We start from the raw sequence: 13,299 nt of genomic DNA on the forward strand, positions 1-13,299 counted from the left end.
GCATCACGGATTTGCTGCCAATTATCTAGATATGTACCTTCCATTCTCTGTCACTGTCATTTCTATTCCGCCATAGAGCTCGCGCTGTCCACCGAATAATTCTTATTACACTCGAAACGATAGGAGACAATAGCTGCCGTCGAAGCAGCGTATTCTACCTAATTGGCATAATTTCTCTCTACGTAGAACCGCAACACAGATTCACGGCACGATGATGGTAACTGTGAGAAACAGCGGTCACACACATACAACTGGGCTTGATTACATGAACAGACAACCGACCTCGTTGGTTTCGTGTCACTCGATATTATAAAGAAACTTTCTGGTCACGAGTCGCGACATGGTATTTCCGGAAACGTTTTCCTAGACCACGTTTGTTCGTTGGTTCGCTCGTGCGTTACTCTCTTCAGAAAGGAAGTTCGTGAGGAAAACGCGCAAACGAGAACGCAACGACAATTTATTAACGATCACGGCGTCCGATAATTATTTCCGTCGTGAACATGGTCCGGATACAAGCGCGCGTAACCGAACGCGTTCATAGCAATGTCGCGAGAGATTTTCTCCGTTTGGAATCGGGAGATTTGTCGCCGGTCGAGCGTAGAGTATTTACATGAGCGTTGGATCATTAACGCGGTATATAGTCGCGTTGTCCTCTCAGCGTCACCGATGACGCGCCACGTTGGGACGCGACAAGAGCGAATTGGCCCAACGTAATTGCTATAATTTCCCAACGCGTGGAATCTGTTGTTGCAACGTGAGCACACTGTCCACCAAACCTCGAGATACCTGCCCCGATAGAACTAGCAAGACAATTATGTCGTGGACCACGGGCAACGCGCGTGCACGTATGCGTGCACACGAGGCATCGGTAAAATATATGGCACGCGTGTGTCTCGACTGTGGCGATCGAAATCGACGAAACGATTGAATTTACCGAAGATTCAGCGGTGATCGTAATTTTCAATCGCAGATTACGGATCTGATTGCGGATTAAGCGATACTGCCGGGCTATTTGATTACCGGGTATATCGGAAATTGTACTAACAAGTACGGTCGCGACGAAAGCAATTTATTGCTTGATCGGTGAAACGATATCGCGATAACGAGCGTGGTTGGTGAAAGTGGTAGGGGGAGAGGCTTTAATTCATTGACTGCCGTTGATAACTCGATCGAGCTCGTTCTTTCGAGTTTTCCGACTCGTCGAATATATTGAAAGTCGCGTTTCTGCCCTAACGATAAGTAATTCCACACGACAATATTTTAACATAATTCTGTTTCCCGGTAGCAATTGAATCCTATTTTAAGAATGAAACAGGGCCAGAAGAGCGATAAAACACACGTCCTATTTGGCGTTGTTCCTCAGACGCAGCCATTTCAATGCTGCATAAGCTGCACGTCCAAGTTTCACGGGAGAACCGCGCCAAACGATCACCTAAGTGGAAAACATGATTGAACAGAACATTGTTGCTTACAGGAAATTTTCTGATTCATTCCGTGTTCCAAGCCCATTCACCAGGCTGCGACCATAGATCGCGATACGCCTTGTACGATATCGCTGGAAACGACTTTAATTTACTCGATGCAAGGTCCGTTTTTTACCGTGACTTTAAAACGTTCCAATACAAGGGCAGCGGCGCGGCGTAGCTTCGTATATCGTATAATTGCACGCTTACGTACCTCTTTCTCGAAAACATTCTTTCGCTCGTGTGGGCTTAGCCGACCTCCTTCCGCCCATTTAAACTTCGTCTCTATTCTCCACGACATTTACCCGGAACGGACATTGCGTAAATAATTGCAACGCGCGTTGCATAATGAAGTAGCTGTATGGAATCGAACAACTTATGTAGTACCGCGTGTTTTTGCTATAGCATGACACCCACGTGACAATAAACACGAGAATGACAGTCGATGGGAAGAAAAGGCCACACCACCGTGGGACGCGTGCAGCGTGGAAACGACACTCGTATCGCGATAACGTATTATAACAGCGTACACTTCCTGATTTTTTCAATACTTCCATGGGGCAGTGTGTGTAAAATGTAAACGCATGAGCAGAGTTGAACGTTGCATGCAAGAGGATATATAAAACGTTTCTTAGAAACTTTCGCGAGCTCTTGAAGAGAATAAAATGAGAGTAAAATCAGTAATAAAAAGAAATATTGATTTAAAAAATCATGTTCTAAAATGCTGTAAATAATAAATAGTGTAAATAAAAAATACTGTAGGTAAAATACTGTTCTTGATACATATTGGATATATATAATAAAAATCACCATCAAATACATTGATACATATCCATAAGAGCGGTGGTTCGTTTGAAAAACTGACTAATCGAAACAGAAGTTGAAATTTTCATTTAAATCGGTGCAGTTAAATCTATGGAGGAGGCATTGTCGGACTTCTGAATGGCGCAGACATAATTCGTATAATTGCGGAACACTTGCCACTCATCGTTCGCCATTCTTTCGCGATAATATGCAACGTTCCGCGGTATCAACCGCGCTCATACGTGAATGGCAATAAACAGTCGGTACAATGGCTGGTGGAACAAGAAGACAATTGCGATGCATAGGGACACTCACGGAAACGGAACACTCGTTTCGCTAGCGAACTATTTTCACCAGTGAGAACCATGTTTTCTGCATACTCTCCGTGTTCCCCTTTTCACTCTTCCTTTCTGTTCTTCGTGTGCATCGCAAGAGGAAAGCTAGTACACATTGACAGGTTTACAATCGTGGTTGGTTCGATCTGATTTGCTTCTGTCGTTCAGCACGTACTTCGAACGCAACAGTAACCTCTGTGAGTCTTCGAATCGAGAATTGTGAGAAGAGGTATTGTGCAAGTATAAGCTGCACACGATGCAACAAAGAGAGAGTGTAAGAGTAATATGAAGGAGGAAAGTCCGATTTTCCAATCGGTCGTGCGTCGACTGCCAGTAAGGGTTACCGAGGAGAGGAAAAGATATGCTTCCCATTTCCGATGTGGCGGCGGAAATTGAAGAAGTTGCGCGAGACGACAGTGGAAAATATTTATTACTCGGCCGCAGATACTTTTCTTGACTTACGAACTGTTGCGGTTTTTCAGGTCTTTCTCGACTCAGGTTTGTGATACCACATCATGGCATTTAAGAGATAAAATACGCGTCGAGTCTCGTGATTATTCTTGAAAATTAAATAACATACAATATATACGAAGAGGTAAAGTTTCTGACAGTATATGTATAACAGATTGTGTTCTCTTTTGGTGTGGTGTTGCAATGGAAGATTAAAACGACGCTAAGCTGGCAATAAAGAGTAACGTTATAGCCGAGCCAGTTTAAATTCCATAGTATCTTATTCCGAACGACGCGGATTCCCCGCGTGCTGAGACAAAAGAGGGTAGTTGTTAGCTATCAGCGTGCACAAGCAAGACCCTTCCTGTCCTCCTCTTCTCTCTGTTTCGCTTGGAAGCCTTCACGCTAAGCGCGAAGGCAATATCGGACTGAGCTTTTCAAAGCACGATCGTCGCGTTCTCAAAGCGAAAGAATGGTTCTTGTTTCTTCCAGGAATTCGAATTTTCTCCTAGATTCACTGCATTACATTTTAAAGCAGTTCCATGTCCATTGCAAATGCTGATAGCGGAAAGACAAGAAAGAAAAGAAAGGTGTAAGAAGATCGAAAAAGAGCAACGAAGGAGAAAAGTAAAGAACGAAAGAAGAGGAAAAGCCGGAAGGTTGACCAGATCGTTAATAAAAATCTGGGCGTGCTAGAAATCTATAAGAGTCGAAACGAGCACCGTCTGCTACGCTAAGTAACTTTGACAATATCGTTCTTTTCCTGAGTTCCTACACCTGCGCCCGGCTTTTTTATCGCTAAAACAATTTCTTGTTTTTGCCATCCGGCTCCCTCACGCATGTGTCCGCCCGCTAAATTTTTTATTGCAAACGTTTTATATTCTATATCCAATCAGAACAGGCTACAGTTGCCACGTTAGTTCGAATCTTTCACGCGTCGAGGATAACATAAATGGATATTCTCGAGTTCTTCCCTTCTTTTTTCCCCTCTCCGTTTTACTTTCCTTTTCTTTCTACCTCTTTGTACACTGTATTTTCGTTCCCGTGTACGCGTCCATCTGAAACTTGCAGGTGAGACGAATGGCGAGTCGAAGAATGTCGGAACAAAAGGAGGCCAGAAGCATAACACGCGTGACTCGTTCGAGATCACGGCGCACGGTTACGCAGGTACCGGCCGGTTCACGTGGCTGGTAAATTAAATTCTAATAAAGCTCGCCGAAACGGGAAAGAAAAAAGTAGTCGAGTAGTGGTCCACCAGTGAACAATGGCGTTGGAAGGCGTCGCAGGCAGCGCGTCTTCGGCCGACACGAACCGCGGATAATTATATCGAGACGGTGACCAGGAATTCTCGCAGAAAAACTTGTCTTCGGTCCCTACGGTGCTCGCAGTGCCGCCATGGGACGGTTAACTAACTCGCCGGCTACGTCGCTCAGGTGGTAGGTGTGTCGCTTTCGAAACGCGTCGGCCCCGTGTAAAAAAGGTGATCGGTGAAAAAGACGGCGCGGCGAATAGTTTCATTCCTCCTGTTCCCTGCGGACTTTGCCTGGTAGCACGGTTGTCTCTTGTCTCGTTCGGAAGCTTTGATATCTTTCTGCGTTGGTGAATAGAACGGGGACAAGAAACCACGCAAGAAACAGGAGTGATTCAACGTTATTAATGAGAGATTCGGTTAATGTCTGATGTATGGAACGTGCGAAAAGTTTACAAGAATGTATAGGATAAGGTAGAGTTATTTGAGCCAGGAAGATATTTGAGTCAAGCTGCGCAATTTGCTTTGTAATCTACGTTTGAAAATAGATTATTATTAAAAATGAGTAAGTGATACAAACAATCTCATGGTTGATTTGTTCGAATCATTTTCTCGTTTCTAACATTTTCTCTGATTGCAGTTAATATGGCTACACAATATTTCCTCATTCTTTCGTTATTACGTTAAAAGCTAATGGTTTCTTGTAACATACGTCAAGCTTGATTATTTTGTGCAAAGTTCAAAATGGGATTTTAAACTACTGAACCTTAAATGAAGTTAGTTAGTTAGTATTACTTGAGAGCTTGGAAAAGCTTGTTCGATAGAATTTGTTCTCCTGTAGAAGTTCTTCTCGGAAATGATTTCAATCTTCTTTATAAATTATTCTAACGTTTTTACTATTGGATGGATAAGAAGTTTAACTCAAAATTGTTACTCTTTTCAGGATCGACACGTGAAGAATTCTAGCAAGGATCCGCAGATGGACTCCAGCCAAGACTATTCTCTGCTACTAGGTTACGAGAACAAGACGCACACAGTTCTTCGTTTCAGCAGACGATACGATACGTGCGACCCGCGGGACCTCAAGATCACGGTAGGTAGTTTGATTTATATGGCTTCCGGCGTGAAAGATAATTTCGCGTAGCGCGCCAAGTGCTCGCCTGAGGATCGTTTGACAGATTTACGAGAAAAATTGAACAGTCGAGCATGATGCCAGCCGGTCGAGGAGGAATTATTTATCGCGGTTCTTTAGGAAATTGTGCATCGCAGCTATATACAGTGTGCTAAATAATTAATCCCTTCTGTTGGAATGGCAAGCGTATGGGTATACATCACGATCGAAGTACTTAATTTCGCGATCCTGCAAAATTGCCGTCAATTTCGTAACTGTCTCGCGTTTACATACCGTCACCGGACTGTACAAAAACAGAACCACGAATCGATATTAACCATCCGTGTCATTTCGCCGTAAATTTGTCGTGAAAACCTGGTATTTTACAACGTTCAAATATATATATTGCTTGATGATATAAATTACATTTTTTAAAGAACTACTAATCTAGAACTGCCTTGCGATCGTTAAAGCATTTCTAATATGATCTTACGTAAGATTCAGATTTGTTGCTTTTCCAGTTACTCAAAGTTTATGCATTTAGCTATATTTACTGAGGTTTTTATTAAACCAGAAACGTAATGTTATGTATCTATCTGCTTTTATGATATTACTTTTAATATGGTAATTAATATATGCCAGATATAATTACAGGTTGGTAGTACGTCCTTTTTATGAATAATGAAACTTAGTTACATATTAGAAACCATTTTTATTCTTCAACATAAAATTGAAACGAGAAATCACACGTATCAATAGTGATTGTTTCACACTTGTTTTTCTCACTGTGCAAAATGAAAGTGCTCAATGATAGGAAGATGTGATTGAGTCGGACATGGTCTAAACGCGATATTCAAAAATATTTATCTCAATACGAGTGATTAGAATTATAGCAAAGTAGAAATTAACGCGAGGCGATGGCGCGACATAGGATCGCCACAGTAGCGTCCGACAATGGGAAATCGTGGAAATACGAGCGCGATTCATTACACGTCGCAATTAACGTTAATTAACCGACATTACGGGTAGCAAATACGCGGCGTAGTGGCAGCAAAAGTGTCAGGAATTTCACGACAGTTCACGGTCGGCTAACGAGAACGAAGTAGTGCGTCGGCGTTACGGAAAGTCGTGGGCGGTATGCAGAATCATTAGCGAGCCAAAGAGGGGAGTAGAGAAGGAGGAGATATTAACATAGGCCGGTGAAAATTCAAAGACTCGTTATCATCAGGCAGCCTTCGTTCCCTGAATTCCACGCGGCGGAATAGGACGACCAAGCCGACCTAGTTCTTTATTTCGCCAGTAATTAACTCGGAAATAGATCGAGCCATGATAGAGCCGTTTAATCGGTTGGTACCGCGGCTTCAACTTCAATAGAAGAGATTATACGCGTGTTGCGAATCGCTCGAACTTTGTACATACAGCCTAGAAATTTATGGCAGTGTAGCAGGACAGCGGACGTTTTGCGTTGAACCACGATGTGCTTTCGAGGGACTGGTCGCATAGCTAATATCGATATTGATATGCAGTTATGTCTTCCGCTGTCTTCAGTCTATTTTTAAACGTAAGCCTAAAGCTATGTCTTTGCCGAAGCAACGATGACAAATATTTTGTCGATTTTCCATGCTTTTTGAGAAAGTTGCTACTTGTTGCCTGTTTCCACTCAAAGCGCTAGAGATTAAGGACAAATAAGAAACACATGAAGCACGTCGCGACAGAAACAAATGTTCCTTCCAAGTATATTTGTTGATTGTTTCATAGCACAACTCGTTACTAGGAACAAATTTCGCTTTGGAACCGCGGAAAAAATTGTTTGAAACATGCGGCAACAACGGCCGAAAAGTTCCTCGTTATTGCTTCAACGAGGGACGCATCTTAGGGAAAATACTATTAATGGATAAAGATAAGCTAATTAGCAAAGACATAGGACGAGATGGACTTAATTAGGCTTAGAGAAGTTACAAGTTTGTTGAACGAATTAGTCGATGAACGCGTATAATTACATATTACTAATTGTCGTTTAAGGGCCAGTAACATGAAAACGGTAATTGAACGTTTCCTTTGTCCACATCCTCATTCAAGGTTGTTTCGCGTTAACTCTAGTACCTATACGTAGACTCGTGAAACCCGAGGCGACTATAAACCGATCACGAACTTTGGAAATAATTGCACAGTTTATGTTTTGCGTGGTAATAGCGTTTATAAGTCGTCGACAGCCATGGTAGTCGATAGTCGACGAATGTCACCGGGAACATGCATGTACCAAGTCTGGCAACGACTCGACGGACGATGAATATTCGCTTTCTGTGTTCGTGTAAATAATTGACGCGTGGAACGCAAATATTAGCAGGGAACGAAGTGAAGTCAGTGAGAAACGCTGTCACGTTTACACGAAGGAATTCCTCTGGATTGGACGGTGCACGTCTTAAGACTCGCGAAATAGGATTGCTTTGTCAATAGAGTAATTACACATCGTTTTCGTAGAGAACAAAATTACTTTAACATCTGTTTATTCTGCTTTGGATAAGAAAAATTGAAAAGACGAACCAACCAAGCTGGTTACCGATTCTAAGGACTCGAGTGTACAAATTAATTAGTCGGAACAACTGTTCAAAATTCTACTGAATAACTGCACGCGAACAAAGTAAATCGGTTTGTCGATCCTGAGAACTCGAGGAAGTCTACGTTATGTAGATGAAGATTTCAGATTCTCGTTGTCGCTCAGTCCGATCTTTTCCACGTAGTCGCTAAACAGAATTTAGAAGAAACAGGCAGTGGCTACTTCGCGATCTCGATTTCGAGAATCCGTTGCGAGGAAACTGAACATGGCGAATGCAGCGACCGCAGGAATATCCATCTAACAGTTGAGTCATCAAAATACTTGGGTGCAAAAATAAAACGAGCCACCGCGGGTCGAGATTGTATCGGGACGACAAACGACTAAGTCAGCTCCCCTTTTCTTTTATCTGATCGCGTGACGTATCGGTACCTTACATGATATTTTTACGTGTCACGTTCGCCTCGTAGGACGACCCTAACCGGTAGCGTGGTGGCTCTCGCGGAAGGCACCGCTGAATCCGTAGGTGGATCGAGATACTTTAAACGGACCAGCGAGGTTTGTTACAGCGTACGTTTATACAGGGTTATCGGTGATCGCTGAATCACCAAGCGAAACGTACCAGGCTTCTTTGTCTCGGAACAAAAGTTACGGTTGAAGAGATTGTGGTACGATCGGCCACGGGGTTACCTGTGAGTAAATAGGTCGAACTGTAATACAATGTACTTTCCTATGAGACATCGTCGCGAAAAACTCATATGCTCTCATCGTATTAATTTCAATTCCATAAAATTAAATTATAGTATTTCAAAATAGACGAAGAACGAGAAGGAAAAGAAATTTAGTTTCAATGACTTCTATTACAGAATCATATAGTTACTATTTGCTGAATGGGAAACTATAAGATAAACAAATTTTAATTATATGCATCGAACGAATATACGTACACGTAAAATTCTTAACGCGGAGACGTATTTACACGGCGATCTGACAGTCGATCGACGTAGTTGACGTAGTAGTCGAGACAAAATACGAGCTTAGTTTATATGAACGTAAGACAGAAAAGAATTTGTGTTGTGGTACACGTCGATTTCGCGTCAAATTATCGATACTCTGCACAACTACCTAGCGGCGTTTCTCATGTATCCGTGTGCTGCTGCAAATTGGCAATAGGTACATACGAGACGGGTTGTCGCCGGTACGAGGCTTCGAACCATTGTTATTTCTACCGACAGCCATGGCGGATTAATCGAATGAGCATCAAATTAAGCGATGTTCCGTTGTAACAGGCTTACATGGAAGAGGGCTTCGATTGCATATTAATATTGCGCGGCTGGCCTCGCCTTTGCTTTAGTATGCAGACGGTCTCATCAGCGGTACGTGAAATTAAACTTGACTACGTCGTAGACGACACAGATGTAGCCAAGGGAGCAGAGGTTCTTACGAGGTCTCTCTTACTTACGGGACGGTAATTTTAGCGCATCACTCTTGTATGTGCTTGTAATTAGTTCATTAACGAATGTGTACGTGGGCCGTATGGTCATGACAAGGAGAAACGAGTGACGTTTCGGCGTGCATTGAAATATGTATTTTTCATAATTAAGCTTGTTTACCTGGACGAGCGCGAGTTGCACGAAGCGGAGTTATGCAAACCAGTAATTATTTCGTTAGCCATGGTGTGCTGTCGCAAACGAACCCTGACGACCGAGGCAGAGTTTCTAACGCGAGAATACAGAGTTCTCTCTGGCGTGCGGAGATTCTCCGACTCACGCAGAAATGTAAATATTCCTGGAAGACGTTTCGCGTAAGACGTATATTTACTTATGTAGCGTCGTGAAGTGTCGTGGAAGAAAACGGAACAGAAATCGAACAGAAACGATAGAAGTTGTGTAAACGGTAGCCTGTGTTGACTTTTCAGTCGAGACAAATAAATATCCAACAATTGGATCTACGACCCAGTTTTACGTATGCTCGCGGGTCGCGCGGTCAAAGTGAATGCTGTCTTGGTCCTTTGCATGCGATAAATTTCCCGATGAGCGGCAAGCGCGACACGGCGCAGCGGGACGTGCTGGAGTCAACGAGCGGCGAACTCCTGCGTCGGATGTCGACGATAGAAACCGCAAAAGTTCTACGGCACGTAGCAACTGGGTTCCCCTTTGAGAAGGAGCAGCAGTCGGGCAAGGATTTTGCGGTTGGGTAGTATTATGCAACCCAGACCTGACTGGCAATGGAACCGACGTCACTGGCAGTTTCCACTTTGCAAGATTCGTAGTCCGGTTTTTCCATGTTCCTGTTTCACTCTCTTTTTCACGTGATATCCTCTCTAGTGTGGCGACGGAAAATCGGCACGAATTGTAAAGAGGAAGAGAGAGAGAAAGGAATGGATACAGAAGGATTGCGGTGAACCAGAAAAAAGAGAGAAACGCAGGAAGGAAGAGAAGCAGAGAGAGAGAGGCAGAAATCGGCCGATTCGTACGTACATATTCGGAAAAGCGCATGGGAAACGAAGAGGTCGAGGAGGAAAACCGCGGAAAAACAGAGGGGATGGAAATGAAGAGAGTTCACGCTAGCTGGAGGATATGCACGTGAACGTTACTGGTGCGGTGGGGAGATTGGTGTGCCTTGCAGAGGGGATTGGCTAGCTGACCTCGTTCTGCTTCTATTCGCTTCCTATCTGTAGCCGTATCTAGTTTACCACTTCACTCCCTCTGGCTGGCTGGTTGACTGGCCGGCTCTATAGTAGCCAACGCGAACTTCCTGAATAAGGTCCTCCCTCGACACTAGAACTGATCGCTATTCCGAATGGTTCGGTTCGATGTAAAAGGAAAATCGAATTTGACCGATGCCTTTGGGATCGACAGGGAAGAGGGGTTTGGACTAAGGGGGTGGAGTAACGGGAGAGTCGCCAGGTGGGCTGACGATCTTATTGGGTGGATCCGTAGCGTCGTAGCAGAGGGCGCCAGGGGGATTTGCCGGAAGCTACTATCCGGTACGACGGGAAATCGAATCAACGTGGAAGGAGATTCCGCGGGCCCTCCGGCGCCAGATTACATACGTTTGGAGACAATTATTGGCAGAAATTCGATTCCTCCGTCACGCAGCCGAGACTGAATTGTTGCGTTAATCGGTCATTTCGATGCTATTACGCGTAGAATGGATTGTCCTTTAATTTCAATCGATCAAGAAGTCTATGTTTCGCCTCGTATCGTGCAATCTCTTCGGTAAATGAATCGACTTGACTTTTTATCGATCCCAATAAATTAACCGGATAATTTTATCGGAGGGTAATCCTCTTAGCCAAGCTTTCCACTATGCAGAACCGCTTCCTTTACGACTTACTTTCCTAACCAATTGAAGATCTTCTTGAACGAACATTCAAAAGCCATCGATTTAATCGAGCGTAAAACGAAAGTGATCGTTTTCGAAGTTTCCTGCAAAATAGTCGAAATTTTTAAGTAATCGTACAGGGGAAGCGAATTCCAATTACACCGATGCTTGTTCTCCCCCATTTTTCGTAACTGGCAATCCGGCCGGTTGTCAACATGTTTGTTAAAGGGAGCCAGACGAGATTGAGTCAAACCGACTGCCTACTATGAACACGCGCACACACACACACACACACACACACACACACTTCGGTAACTAATGACAGTTCGAAGAAGTTCCCCCGTTCTCTAAGTTTTCCAATCGACCAAAAACTTGTGAACTGACATTTACCTAGAAGAATCCAGTCCGGCAGACGGACCAGAGATTCGTTTTGTTATCGACACGGCAAGTAGACGCGATTTTCCAGGAGATGGCCGCGATCAATCCCAGTCTTTTGGATCCCGTTCCAATCAGCGTTGCGTTCACCCTCGACCACGATTCGTACTCGAAACGATGCGATAAAGTTCCAACCGAGAGAAGGGTGGAAGTTTCGAATGTGACACGATTACGGAAAAAGAAAACGTTTGAATTGTTCTATCTCTTGTTTCTCTTCGAACGTTTCCAATCTGCCGATCATGTTCCATCCGATCGTCGGTGCATTAAAATCGCGTGCAGCAAATAGAGAGGAGACGAAGGCGACTAACGTGGGTACATCAACTGGCTGAACAAGACCCAAGTAATTAGGATCAAAGTTAAATCATCAAACTATTTCATCCTCTAAATGAAATTATGTGACAATCGGACGGAATTTTGATAATTTGCTATTGACCCTCTGCTACATGGGAGGAAAACCGTAATTCCAATGTGTCACTTGAACGTCGAGGTTTCATTGGTTGATCGAACGAAATTAAGTAAAAACATAACGTTCGCTGTTATGTTTTTACTTAATTTCTAACTAAATATTTCTAACTAAATATTTATTTTAAACTAAATATTTCAATATCTTGTTGCAATGAATATTTCTTACAGTATTTGTTAAAACGTATAAGGAACTGGTATTAGCAAATTATTGATCGACGAAAGCTGTAAATTTGTTTATGTAGCAGATTCGGGGGGGGGGGCGTAAACATTCAGTTTGTGATTGTATGAGGAGTTGGCCATTAAACTCGTGTTTCGGATTACCTCTAATTCCTCACAGGCGTCGGGTAGAGGGAGGGGGGATTAGTTGAAGATTAAGCTGTTGGACACGTTACTGGCCATGGCTGCAACCAGGCGAAACTTCTCTAGGGTTTCCTTAGAAGCTCTTCTTTCCTTCGCGAGCTAAAAGTTATCGACGCTACGCTTGAGGCTAAATTGGATAAGCATTGCTGGCCCATAGCTTCGTCTTGGCGAAATGATGAAAGGAAAATGGCGCGGAAGAACCTCGAAGCAGCGGATGCATTTCGAAACATTTCTTCCTTCAAAATTACAATGCAATTTTTTGTACATAGCTTAACCAGGCAATTGCATTCAATCTCGGAAGTTGTCTGAGTTTTTTTTATCAAGGATATTGTCGTCGTATGATTCAGCCATATCCATTTTAAATTTCAGCGTACGATGGGTTTGTTTCGAGAACATTTGACAGATAGACGAGTGACACTTATGATTTGAAAACGATGACATGTCGAAGCTGAAATGACAAGGAAAAAAGAGAAGAATCCAGGGGAAAAGTACTTTTCGCTGTACCACACTAATTTCGTTGTACAAAAGAAAGTGCGGATCGATGCGAAAACCTCGTTACCTTGGAAAGAACGAATCGAGAGAAAAGCTTTATATAGCTGCACTGCAGTAGATCAATATTCGACGGACATATTATAAGAATTGCGTCCCAAATGTAGGATGCGATGTACGACCTGGAAAAAGAATGCATGTAAATCCACGAGATTATTTCTAAACAAATATACGCGAATATAGCGCGTCAGTGGATT

General features: G+C 43.2%; 1 protein-coding gene across 1 annotated transcript in view; it reads left to right on the top strand.

Annotated features, from left to right (window-relative positions):
• LOC100748651 (MOXD1 homolog 2) overlaps nucleotides 1-13,299 on the top strand; it is a 172,172-nt gene that overhangs the window by 122,220 nt on the left and 36,653 nt on the right. The window contains exon 3 of the mRNA XM_003490919.4: nucleotides 5,245-5,394. Coding sequence (XP_003490967.1) covers nucleotides 5,245-5,394 — 150 coding nt within the window. The remainder of the gene's footprint in view (nucleotides 1-5,244; nucleotides 5,395-13,299) is intronic.

Source organism: Bombus impatiens, unplaced genomic scaffold (assembly GCF_000188095.3).
Source record: "Bombus impatiens unplaced genomic scaffold, BIMP_2.2 scf_0487, whole genome shotgun sequence".
NCBI lineage: Eukaryota > Metazoa > Arthropoda > Insecta > Hymenoptera > Apidae > Bombus > Bombus impatiens.